The sequence below is a fragment of the Chlorocebus sabaeus genome, chromosome 22 (assembly GCF_047675955.1).
Source record: "Chlorocebus sabaeus isolate Y175 chromosome 22, mChlSab1.0.hap1, whole genome shotgun sequence".
Lineage (NCBI taxonomy): Eukaryota > Metazoa > Chordata > Mammalia > Primates > Cercopithecidae > Chlorocebus > Chlorocebus sabaeus.
In genome coordinates, this window is record NC_132925.1 from 77,610,589 (window position 1) to 77,634,366 (window position 23,778).

General features: G+C 42.7%; 1 protein-coding gene across 2 annotated transcripts in view; it reads right to left on the reverse strand.

Moving 5' to 3' along the window:
- Positions 1-23,778, reverse strand: part of PTPRG (protein tyrosine phosphatase receptor type G) — a 747,279-nt gene that overhangs the window by 127,576 nt on the left and 595,925 nt on the right. For both annotated transcript variants that reach the window (XM_073009981.1, XM_073009980.1), the window contains exons 7-8: positions 12,675-12,832; positions 1,795-1,987 (exon numbers count right to left, since the gene is read on the reverse strand). In XM_073009981.1, coding sequence (XP_072866082.1) covers positions 1,795-1,987; positions 12,675-12,832 — 351 coding nt within the window. The remainder of the gene's footprint in view (positions 1-1,794; positions 1,988-12,674; positions 12,833-23,778) is intronic.

The window sequence follows — 23,778 nt, forward strand, 5'->3', positions numbered from 1 at the left end:
TGAGCCTAGAAAATGGGCTCATGATTATCATCAAAGTGCATGTCACTGCAGTTACCTGTGGAATAGAATCCCACTCCCCCTGTTCCTACAAAGTCCATATGCCAATAAACTGTTCCGTTTTGTGAGGGGTGGGGGCACTCTTGAAAGAAAACCTTTCCACATAACGTACCACACTAACAATAGCCCAGTCTACTTCCAGTGTTGACAAACGACACAAGCTCTCCCTTTACTGCCCAAGCTCATAATTTTGAAGAAGGATAGCACTGGGTTGGGAAATATCCCTTTTCGCACCAAAAGAAAATTCCTTCTTTATCCTTCCTCCCTTCCAAGTAATAGGGCTTTGATCAGTCTTGCTCCCCTCAGCATTTCCGGAGCTCTGTCTCACAATTATGTGTTACACCTGAGAGGAGAGGTGTGAGGGTAGAACCAGACATTCTAATTTCCTGGGAGAGAAATTCATATTCATTTCACAGGAGTTCGTAGAGATGGAAAAGACTGAGATGCCTGAAAATGATAAACTTATGTGTATCAGATATGGGGGTTAAACTGTTGAATAAAGGTTAAAAAAATTAGCAAGTGATTTCCAGTAGGGGGTGAGGCTGGCGTGGGAGTTCTTGCCTGGGGTGGATGGTAGTAAGACTGCTATATACTGGGGTGTTGGGAGCAATTCAAAGGTCCTGATGATATGGACAGGAGACGAGAAATACTGACCAGAAGAGGGCAGTTCCCCAGCAAAGGTCCCACCCTCAAGCCTGGAGACCCTTGGCCCTGAGTGAAAACAGACATTCCTGTCTTCATGACCAAAAGTTGCCTTTTGGCCCACCATACCCCGCTATCCTGTACCCATATAAACCCCAGACCCCAGGCTCCAGAAGCAGACAAGGGGAATGAACAGAAGAGAGAAGAATAGCAGAACGGCATGGTAGGGAGAAGACAAGGAGCATCTGAATGTCAAGGGACAATCAGAGAGGAGATTGGCCACTGAATGGCCAAACTCCATCATCTTCTCACTCCATACCCCTTCTAGCTCCTGATACATCCTGCTGAGAGCCACCTCCATCACTCAATAAAACCCCCACATTCATTCTTCAAGTCCATGTGTGACCTGATTCTTCCCGGACGCTGGACAAGGACCTGGGTACCAAGAGGTCATTGAGCTGGTTAACACTTAAGCTGTCCACAGACAGCAAGGCTGCAAGAGTCCACTGTAACACATGCCCACTTGGGCTCAGGAGTCACAGACAACAACCCTAGTGCCAGAGCCCCAAGGAACTCGCCCTGGCTCCTGTACCTGCCCGTCTGTGTGCTCCCCCTCCCATAAGGTGTCTGAGAAGCGAATGGTGATCGAACAGATGAGCCATGTTCCTGTTGCATGTCCTTCAAAGGGGCAGGGGTGGGCATGTCCTTCAAAGGTGGGGGGGCGGTCAGGGAACTCTCCCATTTCACTGATATCTGAGCTCAGAGATAAACTCCTGATCAACAAGGAAACACGTAAAAAGTAAGACACTTTCAAAAAGCTTTCTCCAGACATTGCTATAAGTTTTGAAGCTACCAGGCAGAAATGCAGACAGAATTATCTATTATTGGTCAAAAGGGCAATTTCTATCATACCTATTTAACAGAAGTTATTCCCACACCTGCTCCTATTTTTCAGCCAGACAAGCTCCCTTTAGCAGAGAAACACATGCACTTAATGCCAAGTCCCAATTCCTGCCTGGCTTTGAATTCCTTTTCATTTAAAGTAATTTATGATAAGGAATCTTCCTCTGGGTAAGGCACTTAATCCAAATATACCTTTAGAGGCTTCTGTCCCCAGTGGGTTTTCTAAGAAGTCTGTCATGTCGTGGTTCCAGGCATCACGGACGGCGGACTTGGACACCACCCTGTCATGCAGACGCTGCTGTGGTCGAAAGTTATTTCTCAGATACTCCACCGACTTGACATGGTCTTGCTGCTCCGTGGTGAAGATGGAATAAAAAGCCTCAAGCTGAACGGAGAACCAGAGAGGGGAGGAAAAAACAAAACAAAACAAAAACCATCAATTAGAAAAGCGATTTGGTCCAAAGCAGGTGGAGGTGATAAGAGCACGAAATGGTAGGAAGTGCCCGATGCCAGGGTTGCTAAACCCAGCAGGACTTGGGTTGCATGCTGGAAACACTGCCAACAGGCTCATCTGGCTGTGGTTTCTGTCCTGCCAACTAACCAGGAAAACACTTCATTTGAGGGCTGTACCACACTCTGAGTTTGTGCCTCCCATGAGAGAGCCCCAGTCTTTCTGCAGTGCCCTGCTGGAAAGGCCTTCAGCATTCTAGGAAGAAGCATAGGGTCACGGTGATACTGTTATGTCCTGGAGCCAGACTGCCTGGGTATGAACACTAACTCCATCACCTACCCACTCTGTGACCTGAACAAGCTGCTTAACCTGAGCCACTATTTTTCCTCAATAAAATGGTGATAATCATAATAATATTTACCCAAAAGGATTTTTGTCAACATTAAGTGCTGACAAAATATTTAATCCAAGTACAGTGCTTAAACCAGTTCCTAGCATATCGTAAGAGCTTCATAAATATTAGGGATTTAATTCTTGGCATCTTCCGACATACTAGTGATCAAGTTTGGCAAAGTCACTAAGTCACTAAATGTGTGATTTGCAAGTCAAACTGCCTAAGTTCAACATTTACCAGATGGGTAATCAGAGACAAACTGTTTAAGTTTTCTGTAACTCAAGTATCCACAACTGTAAAACACGTAATAATACTTACCTTATAAAGTTGTTAGAAGTATTAAAATATATGTTAATTGCTTAGTACACAGTTAAGTCCTCAATTAAGGTTAGCTGCTATCATTATTATTAATATGATTAAGAAACATCACTTACAAGACTGCCAATCTAACTTTTATGGAAAGTAAAAGAAAAAAATCAGGGTGCCCAAATCCTATTTCTATTATCAAAAGGGATTCTTTGGGCCAGGTGTGGTGACTGATACCTATAGTTCCAACACTTTGGGAGGCTGAGGTGGAAGATCGCTTGAACCCAGGAGTTCAAGAGTAGCTGGGACAATGAGACCCTGCCTATACAAAAAATACAAAAATCAGCTGTGCGTGGGTGTGCACGCCTGTAGTCACAGCTTCTTGGGAGGCTGAGGTGAGAGGGTTGCTTGAGGCTGGGAGTTGCAGGCTGCAACGCACTATGATTGCCCCACTGCACTCCAGCGTGGGTGACAGAGTAACACCCTGTCTCAAAAACAGAAAAAACAAAAAAGGTATTTGTGTGTGTGTGTGTGGCCTTCAACATTATGATCATCAAAAACAGTAATTCTGGCCAGGCCTGGTGGCTTATGCCTGAAATTCCAGCCCTTTGGGAGGCCAAGGTGGATGGATCACTTGAGGTCAGGAGTGCAGGACCAGCCTGGCCAACATGGTGAAACCCTGTCTCTACTAAAAATACAAAAATTAGCCAGGCATAATGGTGCACGCCTGTGATTCCAGCTACTCGGGAGGCTGAGGCACAAGAATTGCTTGAACCTGGGAGGTGGAGGCTGCAGTGAGCCGAGATCGTGCCACTGCACTCCAGCCTGGGTGATGGAATGAGACTCTGTCTCAAAAAAATAATAATTTTTATTAAAAAATAAAAAAGGTAATTCTATTACATATGAGGAATGGAACAGCGACTGAGTGACAGAGACTTGTCCTCAACAGGCCACAAAGTTATTCTTGTCACCGAAAAACAAAAACAAAAACAAAAAACTGTAATTTGAAATATGCAGCCACCAAAAATACTAATAGGAGAAGAAAATAGAATGAAGAGAAAAGCTGAATGAACTGTTTCTGGCCCATCTGGATGCTCCGGTGCCAAATAAGACCGCTTTCTGCAGGAGAAATGGCCGAATGGTGCTAGAAAGATGCTCTCCGTGCACTGAGTGACTGTCTAGGCTTCGGGGAACCAGAAGGCAGTTAACACTAATGTGGAAAATAAAAAAGGGAAATCACTATCTGGGTTTCGGCAAATTCTAGGTGGTCATCCTGAAGCCTGGAACTAACCCCGACTATTTCTCAAACAGCCTCAGATAATGACACAGAAAATGACCTGCTTCCAAACACTCTGCCCTCTCTTTGCATGAGAAAGCGATGAATTGAGGTAGTGATATTAGCCATGCAAAAATAATTAAGTATATGAATTCACCTATCATTCTACCTCCCCTCCAATTCCACAGCTTATGTAAAATGATAGTAAACCATGGAATTTTTTCTGCCTTTTACATAGAACCAGGACGGATTCACGACCAGCCTAAAAGCCAAAGCAGCCTATGACTCTTGTATTACTTCAATTCTCTGTGAGTGACTTTACCTTCTCATAAAAACTCATAGTGTCTCTAGGTAGAATCTGCCTGCCTTCCCATTCTTTCTGCTATTCCTTCTTTATTTACAGCAAAGGAAAGGTAAGACATGCCAGAAAAATTAGGAAAATTGGATTGATTACTTTGTCCAACTGTGAGTCACTCGAATGAAGACGACAAAAGATGCTGAAAAATCACCTCCACCTCGTGACATGAACTCTCTTGATAGGACTACCAAAGTCAGAACTGAATGCATCAAATGTGAGAGCAGGTTTCTGATTTTCTCAGAGAAAATAACTTCTTAAAATTATATGAGAAGTATTAACAAAGACCCTCTGGAGACAGCCCAGAAAAAGACCAATCGAAATGATTAAAAAGATGGAGAATAAATCCTGTGAGGAAAGGTTAAAGGAAGTGGAATTGTTTAGCCTGAAGAAAAGGTGAGTAAGGAGTAATTTCATAAAGCCCCTCATATGTGGAAGAAGCTGACCAGCTCTTCTCCGTGTCCAGAGAAGACTAAATAAAAGGAAATTGGCTTAAATTAAAGGCTTAGAGATGTGAGTTTAATAGAGAGACATTCCTTAACTTTCAGGATGACTTTTTAGAGAAACGGACTGGGCTGCCATACATCGTGAATTAGACCGGAAATTTTCCAGAAGAGACAGCCATCTGTCCCAAAATAGTTTAATCTCTGAGATGCCAGAAAAGAATGGCCTGGAAAACTGTCTCAGCAATATGACTCTGAAGTTTGTTTATTCTCTAGAATACTTGCTTCTTTCATAGCCAGCATTAAATTCTCCTAAAAAGTTTATTTCTGAAGCCTCAGGAAAGAACAAGTCACATAACTGTAAAAATGAGGCAGGTTCTGAATTTAACACAAAAATGCTTTCACTTAAATTGCTCTTACAGCTTAATGACATGCTATGGTTTAAAAGCATGGCGGCTTCCTTGTTATTAACTTAACTTGCCCCAAGATTTTGAAGAAAGGATGTGATGGTTCTGGGAGTGAACTGATGACCTGAACGATATTATATTGTCAACCGGATCACAGTTGCTCTTGACAGTCATACAAAAGAGGGAAAGGAGCACAAGCTTAGCACACTCATCAAATGTCCTTCCGTGGGTTGGCGGCATTCACTAAAACCCTGTCATTTTTCTAAGTTAAATGAAATTCGCCAGTGGCCTGTCTCTTTGGTAACTGGCATGCTTGGCCAATGAGTTAAAAACCTCCAGGAGTCTTGGATTGGTGAGAGGAGTCTACATTTCTCACTTTGGCAAGTGGGCTGTGATGAAATCTACTGATACATCATTACACGGCAACTTCAGTCTGTCTCTGGACCCCAACCCTTGCCTTGGACCTCCACTTTGTTTGATTCCAAAAGGTGCCATAAGCCCACCATGAGAAAGTGTCCCCTAGAGTTGTGTAACATGGAAGTCATGCCGGAGCCATAGAAAAAACCATACAAAGTTGTGTCTTTCTGGGCCTTTGACTGGTCCATATGTTTGGTGCGTAATCTGTTCTACTTTTCTAGATCTGGTTAATAGCTAAACAGTGATCCTTGAAAAATATATATGAGATCACGTCATGCCTCTGTTCAATACTTTTTAACAGCCTCCCATCCTTAATGGTGGGGCCCTTTTGATCTGGCCTATGCCTACTTCTCCAAATTCAAAACCCTTACCCCTGCTACCTGGGTACAAAATTCTGTTTTTAAACCCTACTTGCTAAATGTGTGACCTTGGTCAAATTATTTAATCTTTCTGTGCCTCAGTGTCTTTATTTGTACAATGGAGGTAACAGCACTACCTCCTTCTTGTGGTTTTTGTAACTATTCAATGAGTTGTGATATATAAAGTATTGGGAATAATTCCTGGCACACAGCAGGTACTCAGTAAGTACTATCACTACTGTAATTATTATTTTATGAGGACTGTGGTAACTACAATTGTACTCTAAGCTTACGACAACTGTAAAATGCTCTATCAACCTTCCCTTCCTTATCCCCCTTGTATTTATCAAACCTACTACATACCAGGTACTTCTTTAAGTACTTTACAGGACATTATTTTGGTTTCCAACTTCTTTTTAGCTTAAAGTAACGACATTAAAGTAGCATTACAAGAACACTCTTATATCGTGAACACTAGCAGGCAATATTTACTGGGTGCTTATTACACGCAAGGCATTGTGCTGAGACTGGTATGTGCTTTCTCTCACTTAATCCACAGAAATCCCATGAGGCTGCTGGTAATATTATGATTAATAGCAGTATTAGTGTTAATGTTACTGACTAGTAAGGAAATTGGGCTTAGAGGCATTGAGTAACTTGCCCAAGGTCACTGATATGGTTTGGATCTGTGTCCCCACCTAAATCTCATGTGGAATTGTAATCCTCAGTGCTGGAGGAGGGGCCTGGCGGGAGGTGATTGGATCATGGGGGCGGAATTCCCTCTTGCTGTTCCTGTGACAGTGAGTGAGTTCTCATAAGATCTGGTTGTTTAGAAGTGTGTAGCGCCTCCCCTTTCTCTCTGTTCTTTCTTCTCTAGCCATGTAATGCATGCCTGCTTCCCGTCTGCCACGACTGTAAGTTTCCTGAGGCCTTCCCAGTCATGACTCCTGTAACGGCCAATTAAACCTCTTTTCTAAACATTACCCAGTCTCAGGTAGTTCTTTACAGCAATGTGAAAATGGACTAATGCAGGCACGGGAACCAAGAGGTGAAGTGAGGCTTAGAATAGCAGGTCTGTTTGACTCTATTTTGTATGCTCTCAGCTACTTCATGCCACAGGCATAAGAGGCCTTAACATTATCCACTGAAAGAGTCACACTGCAGTGGAGAAATGGATGCAGTTTTAGAAGTCCTGAAACAATTCCCTTTAGCTAACCCCAGGGCCATTCCACACAGGGCACCCTGCATCAGCAACATAAATCTATCTATCTTCACCCTTCTGCACTCTGAATAGAAACTGCCAATGGCCCAACACAGAAAGAACTGGGAGGCGTGAACAAGATAGCAGGCCCAAGGAGAAAATCCTGTCCACCTCCCAAAGACCTCACTTTTCTTGGCTGATCCTGCCACAGCAGGATAATAAACACACTTGGAATTATCTTGACTTTAATACAACTAATGAAGTCTTTATCATTTAGTAAAAATAAATGAAAGTTTTTATTTCTATAATATTAAATTGACTCTTAAACTTTTGAAGTGAATGTGTAAAACATTTCTTTCTTTTATCCCTGCTTGGGGATTTGTAATTGCAGTTTAACTGGTGCCGTTTCAAGAACAATTTTAACCTTGAATTGCAAATGTGTTGGCTGGAAGTGTATATAAATCATTTCAACTTAGTTTTTATTATAAAAGTATTACAGAGAATAATTAGTTTTTAATCTGTCGGTTCGAATCAAAGGCAAGTTGAAATCTATTCATGCCATTCGTGTGTAGCAAGAGCTCCCGTCCACAAGACTTGGGCAGGGCATCATTGTGGATGAAAGTGAGAAATGAGAGAAAACCAAAAGTAATATAATTATGAGCCATTAAAAGGCTGATATGCACAACAGTTTAAGGGATGGGCATATAATAGCAATTAAAAACCGGAATCCATTATTAGCACAGTAAGGAAACCAAGGATACTAACTAGGAACTGGAAAAATCTCACCTAAAGTCATGGAGATTATTTTAGCTTCACCATACATTTGAGGTATGACAGGGCAGGTCCTATTTGTTGTCTCATTATTAAACAAGACAATGATAATGGAATATTAAATTCCCAGTAGCCTGGAGCATCCAAAATTTTACTTAATGAAGCACAGCTGCAAACATAAAATCTAAGAACAGCTAGCTAAATGCAGGGCCATGCCCCTCCTGTGGCTACAGTCAGTTTTGCATGAAGGTGATTATAGAAAGGGCTTTATAGAAAGAAAAGGACTTAACCATAATTAACAAAGAAAGCCATCTCTCTTGGATTAATGATGGCATCTTCACCCCATCATTTAAAAACCTCCTTCATTCACATGCACTGCACGTCATGTGTTGAAATAGAAACGTTCTGAATTAAGTGACTCACCAGTTGTCATGGCCTTGAGATAAACCTTACAGCTGTGACAGCCAGTAGCCATGTGGCTATTCCATTAGAAATATGGCTAGCCCTACATTTGCAGTGATAATATTTTGTATACATATTCGATTAAATAAACTATACTATTAAAATTAATTTCACTTGTTTCTCTTTACATTTTTTAACATGATTACTACAACACTTTAAATGACGTGGTTTTCTTTCTACCAGACAGTCCTGCTTTAGAGGTTTGGTGATCATTTAATACTGCAACAACAACAACAACAACAAAGACACCTAATATCTCCCAAGCACTTCCTGTGATGCCAGGTCCTAGTCTAAGTATTTTATACATATTCCACCATTTAATCTTTATTGTGACTCCATGAGGTGGGGATTATTATCATCATGTTACAGATGAGAAAACCGAGGCACCAAATAGTAGAGTACTTGAGTAATTTGGCCGAAGAACAAAGTCATAAATGGAACCCAGGCAGTTCGCCTCCAAAGCACACAGTCTTAACTTCAAAGAGCTGCTCTACTCTTTCTGACAGATACCTTTGGTTAAAAAAGGGTCATGCAATTAAACCTTTTCTGTCTACTCCAGTTTACTGTCAGGAAAAAAAAAAAATCACACATCTAAAGGTAAACAAAGTAGACACAGTCACACTTATTTATTGCCTTTTTGATAGCACCCCCTACAAGCACTTAAGTAAAATTCATGCTGGGGAAAATCACAGGCAATGCCTTATTTTAACCAACAAGATGCAAATAGTCCTGGAAAGGAAGGGTTGGGTTAGTTGCCTATGGGCAAAGAACCATCATCTGAGAAGCACTATTCTAGAAGAAAACAAATCCTAGTTAACTGTACTGAAAGCTAATCATCTTCTATGACTGATCACGGACACGTTGCCTGCAGCCATCTCCATGTGTTGTCTGGCTCCTCTGACATCCCACACAAGGGCCGAGAGTGCTGCCATTTTGTTGGGGTGACCCATTTTGTTTGGGTGGCATGATTTTGGCCTGATATTTTCAGAAGATGTTTAGAGGGGCCACGTAAGCCATGCTGACTACGTGGGGAATCCCAAGTCAATGTAAGGTTCGGTTAGCAATGCTGTATTTTAATCTAGATTATCACACAAGCCAGAGGTATCACACAAGTGCGCTGGCTGGCAAGGCTGATTTAAATGCCCAACTAGAATCACAAAAGGGAACAAAAGAGGAAAGATTCGTGTTTGCCTGCATGTGCTCTGAAAGGCTTCAAAGAAATCCACATCATACAAGTCAACACTTTGTGCTAACCGTTATATTTTATGGTGAATATGCTCAAATTTTACTCGAGTGCAGGCACCCATGCTGGATGAGAGGGAAGAAAAGAGAGAATACAGAGACTGTAGAGAAGTAGAAGAACGAGGGACTAGGAATGTTTTCTTTCTGTCAGAGGCAGACATGGAATTCCTGACTACTTGGCTTTTCCGAATTGGCTGTTCGCCTTTCTGAAATGAACATTCTGTGCTAACTTCAGAAAGAATGTTGGCAGGGTCAGGGTGGGAAGGTCTGAAGCGATAATACTTGGATGGTGAATGCTTTCTTTTCCAAGGGCTGACACAGCTGTGACCTCCACAAAGCCAGCCAGCAAGGATCCAGTTTGGCCACATGAACATGAGCTGTTTTCCTCCCTTGGGAGAGAGAAAGGGACACATGAAGCAGTGTCTGGTAAAAGTAAAGTATTATCTTAAGATGGTTTGTAGCAAAGAACCTGGAAAGCAAATATGATTAATTTCTTTTCTGTTTCCCTGAAACACAGTACCTACAGAGAAGTTACATACTGGAAGGCAAACACAGATCTTACATTATTTCTTCTCTTTGAGCGTATGGGTGGCAGAGAGTGGAATAGTGAGTAGATATTTAAAAAGCACTTTCTCAGAGCCCCAGTTATAAAAATGATCAAAATGCATCTAAAAGACAAACACTTGGCAAAACATCCAAGCCCCAAACTCCGTCTTTTGTTTCAAATCTGGAGCTGTAATGAAACCCAGCATATGTTAATAGTCTTATTTCTCTCCAGCTAATCAGCGACTCTCTGCCTCTCCTTACATGGAATTCTCCATGAAAAGTAGCCAAATCAGCATTTCTTAACTTCATTATCTCAAACCTTTCTCTCTCTCTCTTTTTTTTTTTCTGAGACAGAGTCTCACTCTGTCATCCACACTGGAGCGCAGTGGTGCGATCACAGTTCACTGCAGCCTTGACCTCCTAGACTCAAGTGATCCTCCCACCTCAGCCTCCTAAGCAGCTGGGATCACCAGACATGTGCCACCATGCCTGGATAATTTTACTTTTTTTTTTTTTGTAGAGATGGGGGTCTTGCCATGTTGCCCAGGCTGGTCTCGAACTTCTGGGCTCAAGGGTTCTTCCTGCTTCACCCTCCCAAAGTGCTGAGATTATAGGCACGAGCCACTGAGCCTAGCTGCAAACCTTTCAATCTTTCAAGACAAAAGTATTTATTAATTGACAAAAAAGGAGCTTGAAAAAAAAGTCTCTTCCGCCAACCCTGCATATATAAATATTTGGGCTGTAACTTTATTATTATTTTTTTTAATGAAACAATGTTGGCATCACCATTAGGAAGAAAACTCATTTCTTATTTCATTATCTCCTTAAGGCTGGCAGATCCTGTTCTGAAACCAAATCACCAGTCCTTTCTTTATTGTCAGGGTCAGATTAAAAGGAAAAAATATCTGAAAGTAAAATGATTGCCAAAACAGCAGTGAGGCCAAATAAATTTGTTCAGCCTGGCCTTACATGACCTAACTTGGTTAAGGGAGTAGTGTCTCTACTGCCCTTACCTTCTTCCAGGGAACCTGCCCCATTTACCCACTGAGAGGTAACACTGGATGTTTCAGGATGCTATCTGGCCCCTCTGGTGGCTCATTCAAAGATGGACATGTGACCCAAGGCCAGCCTAGTAGTTGGTTGGTCAATGTCTATTCAGACCCACCTACTGGAATACTTGACCTAAGACCCAGAAGGTCAACTGGTACTAGAACAATTGGACTGCTGGAGGTGGTCATTTCTATGAAAGACATCCTAAGTACCTTTCAATTTTGGACAGTCCTGGTTAACGGCTCAAATCCACTTTCTTACAAATCCTATCCATTTTTCCGGGCTTTATTTTCGGGAATAATGCAGAAGAAATTTGACACTTTCGTTAATCCAATCCATGCTGAATTTTGCACAACTGACATGTCCCTTCTAAGAATCATCCTCAACCATACATTCAGACCTCATGAGGTGATTTAAAGACCTCTCATTCCCCGGATGGTTCCCCTACCTCTGACATTGCCTCAATCCTATCTCCAATTCATCAGTTCCTACCCACATTTACTGCTCAGCCTAAATCATGCCTTCCCATGAAATGTGCCCAGGCCACACTCAGAAGGAAGCAATGCAGTATAGTGGTCAGAAACATGGGTTTTGGAATCAGGCAAACCCAGGCTTAGTTTTTGGTTTCATCATTCATTAACCATGAATCTTTGGGCATGTTACCCAATCTCTCCATGCCAATATGTTCTATGTGAATACCCATCTCTCTATATTTGTGTTGCCACTGATAAAGTTGGTATGTGTAAAGTGCTGAGTAAAGCGCATAGCACACAGAAAGAACTCAATCAACGGTATGTTTTATTTCATTTCTCCATGTCCACAAATCTCTTTCTTTTCTGAACTGTGGGTAGGCTTAGTGGTCAGAGCATGATCTTTGGAATCAGACACCATGGCATGGTTACCAGTTGTGTGATTGTGGGCACGTAACCTTCTGTGTGGCTCGATCTCCTCTATAAAATGGGGTGTGCACAGCACATTCCTCGTTAAGACTGTAGAATGGGGGTACCAATAGCATCTACCTCATGAGTGTGTTGTTCATGAAGATGAAATGGGTCAACATGTATAAAGAGCTTAGAAGAGTTTCTGGCACAAAAGGTCATCATCATCGAGGACAGCTATTATTACCTCCTCAAGATTGAATACTTAAACAATACTCAGATTTCCTGCCTGCAATTCTCTTTAGTGAGTTAATTTCATTTGCGGCTAAGAAACCACGTTCCATAGCTTGCAGTTCTTGGGTTCAGAAACATGTTTGTGGGAAAGACTGCAGGAATCAATGACGTGCACAAGATCAAGAACAAATTCCTTACTGGTATACTCTAGCCATGCTGGACTGTTAAGTCAATACAAAACAAGTAAACACAGAAGCCTCACTTGAGGCAGAATATCTACCTGATGGTAAGAGATGGGGACGGGTCTCCGGAAGACTATCCACTCCACTATTTCGCTACACGGTGGTGTGGTCAAGGAACCTGTGTACCGATAATAGCTGCCCAGGGATGCAGGCAGGAGGTCCCGGAGGACGAAAGGATCCAGAAAGGTCTCCTTCTCTGTTAGGGGAAAAAGGGAAAAGAAAAGTACAATGGTAAGTCATGCCATTCCGCGCCGCAGACAGTCAACACCCTCGGCATGCTGGTGCCACATCACAAGCCTTATGTTTGTTTATATCCTGAGAAGCACTAGCATTTGGTGGTGGGAGAGCCTCAGTAAACAAAGCAGCATTTCCCAGGGTGTGTTCTGAGGACACCAGCGCCACAGTATATTTCAGTAAAAAACAGGTTCCATGATGAACACGGTTGGGCCACATTAAAGTCCCTCCCTCTTCCCCAGGAAATAGACAAAACACTCTAGCATACTAAAATCTCTGAGAAGTCTTGCAGAAAAGAAATGGGCTTGACTTTGTTTAACCCACCCCTTCCCAACCTTGTTTCATCATAGAACTCTTCTCCAATTATCTATGAACAGAGAGATAATCAGTGCAACAAACTTTGGGACACATAGAGAGACTCATTATGAAAAGAAAACTGTAAGCCACCAGTCACGTGCAATTCCAAAGCTGGCTACATTTCATTATGGTTTCTCCCAAGTCCTCTCCAAATCAAAGTGAAGTCCAACCAAGGCACAACTAGAAACTTAAAAAGAATGGCCCCAGGAACCAGCATTCTTTTTACAAACATGGAGGTGTCTTCCCTTAAACAGAAGAAATGACATTTAAGTTCAGACCCAACAATGAAAATACGATTAATCTATGAGGAAAGCAAGGCATGTAATGGGTTAGTGTCTGCTCAAGGTCACACAGCTCCTAAGAAGCAAAGCCAGGATGTGAATCCAGATGTCTTGACACCAGAGACACCACACACCTCTGACTTAGCGGAAGAAGGCACTGAGGTTAGCTATGTGAAAATGCAAGGGTGGGGGCAAACAAGGTGAAGAAAACCATTGTAAGCAGTAGAAACAGCATAAGCAAAGGCTCCGGGACAGGAAGGAACAGTGTCGCAGAGAAGATGAGGAAAATGTCTTGTAATTCTCCCAAGCACACCCAGGAAACTATCTAGCTTCTTTCATGAGTCAGAGAAGGTTCTAGTCTCTACATACATCTCCAGACATCTAGTCTTGAATTTACATCTGGGATTCTCTCCTCTTCTCTGTTAGAGACGCAATAAGACTACTGGAGTTCTGCTCATGAGGTCCCTTAGCTCCTTCATGGCTTCCACCATGGGCCCTGGGAACAGGGTTCCAGGGGACCTCATAGACACACCTGTGCCTACAGGAATATTATTCCCAAGCCTCATACCTCCCCCCTCCTTCCTTCCTCTTCTTATTTTTACGCGGAACAACTAGTGCAGGCATTTGGGCAACTGTGCATCCCCAGACGCGAGAAGTCTGTGTAACTAGGGCATAATGCAAAAACCCAACAGAAATCAACTATATTATAATTAAAATTGCAATTTCCTTTTGGAAAAGATTAGTTGAAGAACACTTAACATTGATTTAGCCTCACCTATATGCCAGGCACTATTCTGAGTATTTACATGTTGCAAACACTTAAACAGCACTTACTATATGCAACAGGCCCTGTTCTAACAGCTTTATAAGGATACATTTATTTAATGCTTAAAATAACTCCAAGAAGTTAGTCCTATTATCATCCCCAGTTTGCAGAGGCGGGATGCAGAAACAGGTAGCTGGGTTTAGAATCCAGGATTTTATTATTCACATCACTATGCTCTCTTAGCTCACAACTCTATGAAGTATGTGCTTTCTAATACTCATTTTACAGGTGTGGAAATCAAGGCACAGAGAGGTTAAATAACCAAGCCCAAGCACTAGTGAACAGCGAAGTAACAGCAGTTATTCGTGAGGCTCAGAAACCTTGGCTGATTCTCAGAGAGGTGTTCAATTCGTCTTTTTCTAAAAGAAAAATTTAGTATTAACCAATAAATGCAAAACTCTTCAAATCACAGGGTTCTATAATCAAAATTACAAAAACAATTTCTGTTGTACAAAAGGCTAGAAATAACGGAATTGCCCCTCCGCCCACTGGCAAGTCTGGGCTTTAATTTAAACCTGGTTACCAGCAGCCTAATGACAGGGGAAATCTCTGCAAGCATGCTTGGCGGGGACTGGTTTGGCCAGGAGGAGAAAATATTTTGGCCTTTGCTTGCTGCCTCTGAGCTTCCTGGGCTGTGTCAACAGTCAACACAAAGCCCCAAGTGATAGAAGGGTGGGTAGGGCTTGGCACCACCAACTGCAAAACTGCCACCTTCATGTCTCCCTCATGTTGTAGGTGAACCTGGGGTCACACCGCTGCACACCAACCTGCCTTAGGATCAAGGCATCCAGGCCGAATGGCTAGAGAATCAGAAGAGCTTTCCCCCTGGGGCCCAATCCAACATTAGGGTTGCAGTTAAGCATGCGGAATGCTGACAGGAAGTGACAAGACAACCCCGGCAAACCCCTGGCAGCCAAGTCCCCATCTAAATACACTCTAGGGAGAGGCCACGGCTTTAAAGAGCATCAAAAGATAAAGCAAAAGCACCTGCCACACCAACAGGAGGAGATTAGATTTCAAAGGGGGAACACTGGACAGGGCTGGGCTCTTATGTAAGTTCTCCGACGGGCTTATGGATTGAGCAGGCATGATGGAAAGTGCGTGTGACCCCTGCTGCAAACTCCAAAGGGCCTCTCTGTTCTTGACCAACACCAGGGCTTCAGAGGCAAGTTCTGGCTTTCGTTGATCAGCACGTGCAGTCAGATCGGTGGCGAGGGGGGTAGACTCGGTACAAGGGACAGGGGAGGAGGGCCTGGCTTCACTGCTTATTCATTCCACCACTATTGCTGCCATTGAATCTTAGGACTGTGTGATCTGGGAGGGACTTGGACAGTTCAGCGGCTTAGTTCAGTGGCTTTGGAGGCCAAAGAATGGTCTCTTCAAACAAAATCTTGCCCAAGAGCCCAGCAACTCAAATAGTTAAGTCAGCCCTGGTGGCTGAAGCTGAGTAGGGGACCCAGGGACACTTGGAAAACCATCTATTTAGTCCAATTCTTTGACTTTAGGGCTGGGTAAGTAGAAGACCAGGGTGAAGTAACAGACACAAGGTCAAAAACGTGAAGAATACAGAGACTCACATGGGATTCTTTATTCAGGGAATCTGAAACAGTATGCCTGGAGAGCAGGACACATCACTCAGTGCTGAAAACTGAGATCTAACCACTGCCTGCATCAGCACCCCCAGCACTTGTGCATTTCTTCAAGGGTGGCTGAGGAGAGCAGATTTTCAGCCTGCCCAGGTTCAAATACCAACTCCGCTGTCAGCTGTGTGAGCTTAGGCAAGTTATGAAACCTTCTTAGGCTATAGTAGTGAAGATTATAAATAAGTCAATACAAGAAAGGGGTTCAGAAAGAGCTCGGAACACAGTAAACACTGCATACGTGATACATATTATTCTTACTCTAATTGTTACTACTTTTACTATTATTATTCCTCTAAGCTACCAATGTTTTGTCATTTACTTTCTTTAATGCTTTGTGCATATCTATTTTTTTTTTTAAACTGGATTACTGCTTGTGCCCTTAAAGGCATACCATGTTAGATACATTGTCCATCAGCATGAGCAGTCTAGCATGGGCTTTGAATTAACTGACATTTGATGGCTGTGTGACCTTAGGCGAAGGCCTTAACCTCTCTGAGCTACTTCCATCATCTGTAAAATGGGAATAATGAGAATATTTACTCTCAGGGTTGCTGTGACAATTAAGCAAGTTAACAGACAAAAGGAGCTTGGCATAGTTCCTGGCGCACTGTAAGCCCAGATTTAACAAGGCAAGCATGTGGCTGAGCACAAGCCCAGCAGAGGTACAGGCTGGCTCATTTTGGGTTTTAAGCTAGGAATGAGCAACAGTTTTCAGTAAAGTACTAAAGAGTAAATATTTTAGGTTTTGCAGGCCAAGAGGTGAATTTCAAGATGTTATGTAGGTACTTAAATAATAAGCAAACTTTCACAACCTTATTAACTGTATTTGAAATGCGATTAATAACTGAGAACAATTTTCAAAATATATGTCTACCTAATGAGAATAATACGATTCCTTTTTAGGGGAATAACATTTCACTTAAGTAGGGATTGAATGTAAAAACCATCCTTAGCTCAGGGGCCATACAAAAAGAGAGAGTAGAATGGATTTGGCCCTCCGGTCGTATTCTGCCTGCCCCTATTTTAAGGGAAAAGATTCCCAAATATCAGAAAGTCATTTTGATACCCATAGCCTGACTTGTGGGGTGGGGGGAATTATGCTATATGTTCAGGTGCCCCCATTACTAAATGACAATGCATTACAGAATTAACACGAACAATACATTACAGAATTCACTCTTTTCTCCCCGTCTCAGTTCAAGTTGAACATTAGTTTGCAGTGCTCTTTCTGAAAATTTCATTGCCTGCTCAGTCCCACAGACAGTGCTCTACTGATAAACGGGGTGCTCGCAATGCTTAATTACAAATTAGAATCAATTTCAGAAATGGTAGCTCTATATTTCTAGTACTGTCCACTGATGCCAGCTTAAGCCATAGGGGCTCAACTGGCCAGACTTAAGACTAGTGGTTCCTAAGTATAGCCACTGGGAAGAAGAAATAAAGCACTTTGCAGCTGAAAACGTAAACTCTTCTATTTATGAAATCTCTTTTTTTCTTTGTATAAATTAGAGACAGATTCTCACTCTGTTGACTAGGCTGTGGTGGTACTGCAGCGTTGAACTCCTGGGCTCAAGCAGTCCTCCCCTCTCAGCTTCCTGAGTAGCTAGGACTACAGGCTTGTACCACCATGCCTGCCTAATTAAAAAAAAAAAAACAAAAAAACCCAAAAAACTAGTAGACATGAGGTTCTTGGGCTGTATTGCCCAAGCTGGTCTCAAACTTCTGGCCTCAAGCAATCCTCCTGCCCCAGCCTCCCAAAGTGCTGAAATTACAGCTGTGAGCCTATATGCCTGACTAATTAAATCTTAATACATGTAGATACCATAAAATGGGGAGAAGTGCTAGAGCTAGGTCCCCTGGATATGAATCCTACCCAGTCTACTTAAAGGTTTGACTTGAGAAGAGTTATTTAACCTTTGCGTAACTGTTTCCTCATCTGTAAAATGGGATAATAACACTGACATTATAAGGAGGTTCTCAGTATGAATCAAATGAGTTAACATCAGGTGAGGGCTTAGGGGAGTGCTCGACACAGTAAGCATGCGTAAGTGCTTGTTAAATAAGTCTTGTTATAAAAGGGCAGTGTGATTCTATGCCCATCCTGATCAGTGCATTCTGCCTCCACCTTTTATCATAATTAATCATTTGAATTCAAAACATTCCTGTCCCAGCCACTTATTAGTTGAGAAAAATATTTGAAAAACTATTTATACCACCATTCATTCCATTATACCCTAATAGGCAGGTACTGTGCATTACTAGATAAAAGAATTGAAAAGAAATGAATCTTGTATTCCACTTTCAAGGATCCCGGGTGCTATATGCAGACAATATTATATTTTAATAATTAATTGTTCATCAAAGAAAAAGATGAGGAACAGGGATGCTAAATTCAAAGTTATTCAAATTGCAAAAATGAATAATGTATGACTTTTATATTAAATACACACTGTATTAAGTAGTCTACATTTTACCCAACCCTTTCTTTCATTTTTAAGTATTTTGAATGACAATATGAATAATCAGTTAGGGGAGGTTTATTTGGAAAAAGAAATAACCTTATTCGAATGCAAAAGGTTTATAGCTGAAGATGATTAAATTTTTCTTATCAATTAGAAAATTCTGTATGAGGGCTTTAAAGTCATGGTCAACCATTAAGCCCAGTGCGGCCCAGTTATCCTTGCAGTTTCCTTTCAACGTTAAATTATATCTGGCTGATTCTGTTCAATTTCTTATTTCTGATAGCAGTGCCAGGAGGCAATTTTTAATTAAAGATAATTCGAAAGATTCAAACATGTATAATTGGATTAAAAATGTGATCATTAAAACATTAGATGATAATCAGCTGATTGATTGCATTTCTTGGTGTGTTAATAGCCTAATAGTTTCAATGCTTTGGTTATATAGGAAAAAAAGAAAGCTCTTTATAAAATATGATGAACAATCAATGTATAGAAGAGACCTGTGCAGTCATCGGGAACTGTGGAAGTGCACTGAACACCCACTCGCACACACCCCAATAAACAATGTATTACACTGGAAGATTGGAAGATATTTGGACAGGATGTGGTAGTTTCTAGGGGAAGAAAACCTGAAGCATTCCCTAAACAAAGGACCAATTAATTTTAGGAAAGTGTATGAAAGCCCAAGCTTCTGTTTTTAGCCCAATGATTATTTGGTTTCTTCAGGGTTCCCACAACATTTTTTTTTTTTTTTAGAGGAAAAGCAATTAACTTTTCCTTAAATGCCTAAGATCACTGGGGCAGTGCTAGCCGCTGCTTGGTGTTATGTAGGGAGGGGAGGAAGGAGTCGATAGTGGAAAGAACTGGGCATTAAGTCATTAGAAATGAAAGATGATTTATGACAGTGCCACTCAAACTTCAATGTGCATGCAGATCATCTGGGAAGCTTGTTAAAATGCAGATTCTGATCCAGTAGATCTGGGGTGAGAGCTGAGATTCTGTATTTTTAATAAAACAGATGCTGCTGGTCTCAGGACCACACCTGACTAGCCACTTTCTACAAGGACTGTATCAAAGAGTTCCTACATCCTGTGCAGCCTTGTTCACTTCTACTTTCTGATTTTTAGGTATAGCCACACTGGCCTCCTTGCCGTCCCACGAGCGCACTGCCCCAGGGCCTTTGCATGGGCTTTTCACTCTGTCCAGGACATTTCTTCATTACTCCATTCATGGCTGGTTTTGGACCAAATATTCTGCAGCTGTTAGCAACTTCGTCATATTTGAATCACCATTTCTAAATGAGGTCTACCCTGACCACTGTTTTGCAGATAGCAATTTCAAGGGCAGGATCACTGAGAAGGAAACATTTGATTGAAAGCCTGAAGGCAGTGAGGAAGTGAGCGACGTGGCTACATGGGGAGAAGAACACTCCGGGAAGGGAGAAAAGTCAGTGCAGAGGGACTCTGCCTGGTTTATAGAGAAATGGTTGGAGTGAAGTAAGCAGGAGGGAAAACAGAAGGAAAAGATCAACAGTCCAAAACTTCCCAGGTTTGAGGGGGAAACAATCAGCTGTTGGTAAGTACAATTGATAATTACACTCAGAATTGAGGTGACACAACTGAGTAAAACACTAGACATGGAATCAGCAGCTCTGGGTTAAGTCTAGACCGGCCATGAATGTAGTGTGTTACCTGGGAGGAGTCTTAGGTGTGACAGGAGCGTCTGCCAAACACAGGAATGAGAAACGGCAAGTTAGGAGGAAATAAAGAGGCTGAGGGTGAGAATCCAGAAGGCAGCAGGGAGGTGAGAAGGTATTAGATTAGAAGAAAGACGACCGGGCGCAGTGGCTCATGCCTGTATTCCCAGTACTTTGGGGGAGACCCAGGTGGGTGGGTCACCTGAGGTCAGGAGTTTGAGACCACCCTGGCCAACATGGCAAACTCCATCTAAAGATACAAAAGTTAGCCAAGGTATGGTGGCGTGCTCCTGTAGTCCCAGCTAGTCGGGAGGCTGGGGCAGGAAAATCGCTTGAACTGGGAAGGCGGAGGTTGCAGTGAGCCAAGATCGCACCATTGCACTCCAGCTTGGGCGACAGAGTGAGACTCTGCCTCCAAAAAAAAAAAAGATGATAGCAGAGGCCTCCCTAGGGGGAGCCCAGAGGGGTTAATTTTATGATCCAAATACAAGCAAAAATACTTGCTCTCTATAGTGGGGTGTTGATGATCAAAGCATGTCATCGTTCTGTCATCAATAAGGAGGATGAAATGGGAATGACAGCGTGGGAATGGGGCTGTCCTGTCTGCAAAGTAGGGCCATCTGCAAGGCTTCACAGTAAATGATTTTAAGGAACAGGCATAAGACTGAAATTATGATTGGGTGATGGGGAAACCAAGGTATCAAAGACACTAGTTTTTCATCTTATACATGAGAGGAAAACAAGGTTTACAAGGAAAGAGGCTGGACCACAGTCGCACCATGTGTGACGTGGGAAGGGTATCTGGATCTCCCCACGCCCAGCTTTCTACCACCCTCATTCTGGATCCCTGGGCTCTGGGGTCCTCATCTGCAGGATCAGGTGAGGAAATCTCACTGAAGACTAGGCAACTCTTTTAGCTTTTTATTTTATTTTTTGTGGAGACGGAGTCTTGCTCTGTCCCCCAGGCTGGAGCGCAGTGGCGTGACCTCAGTTCACTGCCACCTCCACCTTCTGAGTTCAAGTGATTGTGTGCCTCAGCCTCCTGAGTAGCTGGGACTACAGGCGAGCCACCATGCCTGGCTAATTTTTTGTATTTTTAGCAGAGACAGGGTTTCACCATGTTGCCCAGGCTGGTCTCAAACTCCTGAGTCAGCTCAGGCAATCTGTCTGCCTTGGCCTCCCAAAGTGCTAGGATTATAGGCGTGGGTCCCCACACCCAGCCTCTTTTAGTTTTTTAAATGTAAAACTAATCCTGACACTGCCTAGCTTAAACTTTTCCAGTGGATTCTTGCTTCATTTAGAATATAAAATCCAAACTCCTCATGGTGGCCATGGGGCCCTACATGACCTGTCTACCTCTGCAGCCTGTATTTTCCTCTCTCTCCCTTGCTGACCGCCTACCTGCCTCCTCACCTTGCTGTTCCCTCTGCCTGGAATGCTTCCCCTCCCACCACCCTCCATAGAGATGATTCCTTTTCATCCTTCATGTCTGGGCTCAAATGCCACTGCCTGAGCCCCCCCATCTCAGTATGTTTTCTCTGTTACTTATTTATTTATTTTATTTATTTTTGAGACGGAGTCTCATTCTGTCACCCAGGCTGAAGTGCAGTGGCAGGATCTCAGCTCACTGCAACCTCTGCCTCCCGGGTTGAAGCGATTCTCCTGCCTCGGTCTCCCGAGTAGCTGGCACTACAGGTGTGCGCCACCACGCCTGGCTAATTTTTTGGTGTTTTTAGTAGAGACGGGGTTTTACCATGTTAGTCAGGCTGGTCTTGAACTCCTGACCGCAGGCAATCTGCCCGCCTCAGCCTCCCAAAGTGTTAGGATTACAGGTATGAGCCACCACGCCCGGCCTGCTATTAACTTTCTGCATCACACCTTCATTTCCTTTCCAGCATTCCTTTGTTTACTGTCTCCTGCAACAGCTTGATGATTCCACAAGAGCAAAGACCTTGCCTGTACATATATCCAACAGCTAAAACACTTCCCCAGAACACAGTAGGTGCCTAATAATTATGTGAAAAGAGAATGAAGAAACAAACAAGCACAGTAGCAGTTGATATATTTTAAATAACCAATAAGTCCTAGATACTGTCTTGCTCATCTCTAAGTCATCTTCAATCGTAAGATGCATCATTATTCCAATACCACTAGTAAAGGTTACATGTTGCTAATTAAACAATGATTTGATACGAACTCAAAGATGCATCCCAATTTGAGAATTGTTAAAATATGAAGACATGAGAGTCGCAGAATTGATTAACTAAGATACTGACATTATTCAGTAGGACTCACAACAAAGGGCCCCGTCAACTTTCTGAGTCTAGTAGAAGCCAGGTCCAGAGCTTGTTTTATGTGACCACAGTAAAGGTGCGCATAGGGCCAGGTAGCAGCAGCATTGACTCTCATCTGTTTACACTAACTGGGTTCTCTAGCCTCAGGACCTGCAACCCAAGACTCCATTCCACACTGTGGAATTTGCCTCAGTTTGCCTCCTTTTCCCAGTTCACACTTATGGTTCAGAAACTGGGTGCCAGGCCCTGGTGTGGCCTTTCTGTAAGTGAAGCTTCATAACCCTGTGAAGTAGGAATCAACATCCTAGTGAGGGCTGAGAACTTACCCAAGGTCAGAGGTTGTTAAGACCTGGGTCTCAGTCTGTGTAATTGGCTAACATGGTCTCTTTGACAGGTTGTAGGCTCTGTTACAGCAAGACCACGCCTCCTGGCTTTATCCCCGGCACCCAATGCAGCACTTTATAAAGTAGGTCCTTTATACATGGCGAAAAGAAATTGACCAAACTAAGTCATGACGTATCTCCAAGTCAAAAGTGGGCAAACTATGGTACATGGGCCAAATCTGGCCTAGTGTCTAGTTTTGTAAATGAAGTTCTGTTGGTACACAGACGTGCTCATTTGTTTATGCATTGTCTACGGCTGCTTTCAGGCTACCACTGCAGAGCTGAGTAGTTACAACAGAGAATATATGGCTGACGAAGCTTGAAATACTTGCTATCAGTCCCCTTGCAGAGAAATTTTGCCAACTCCTGCACTCCTATATGAGGGCAGGGTATTTTTTTAAAAAAGCAACAGGCAATACATGTGAGCATGAACAGGGTCAACTCCATGCACTGGTGGAGGTGTGGAATTTACTTTTGCCTGTGAAACTCTCCATCAGCAGGCAGAGGATTAAATGCATGCCTCATGGCCTTCCCTACAGGCACAGTCCAGAGAAAATCCCAGGGGCCTATACTATGGCATGAATAATTAGTGCTGTGGGATCTGAACCAGGTGGCCTGGGAGGGAGAAAGCCCACCTTATTAATCAGATCCCTATCTTCAAGCACCCGGAGAAGAGCAATCCAAGGTCATGAAACAGCCACCTCACTGGGTTCAAAGACATCTAGCCTCCTCCAACTTTATTAGAGGTTTCAGTTGACCAAGGGCAGCATTTTGATTTACGGGTTGATGTTTAAATGAAATGTATGTTGACCTTAATATTTCCAAAGAGAAAGCACATAAAGATTGCAGTCTTGTCAACAATTAAGGAAATGAACATGACATTTAAATTATATAGAGTCATATGGTGACAAAAACCCAATATTATCATTGAACAGTTTCATTGATTGCCTTTCTCCCCTACGGGGT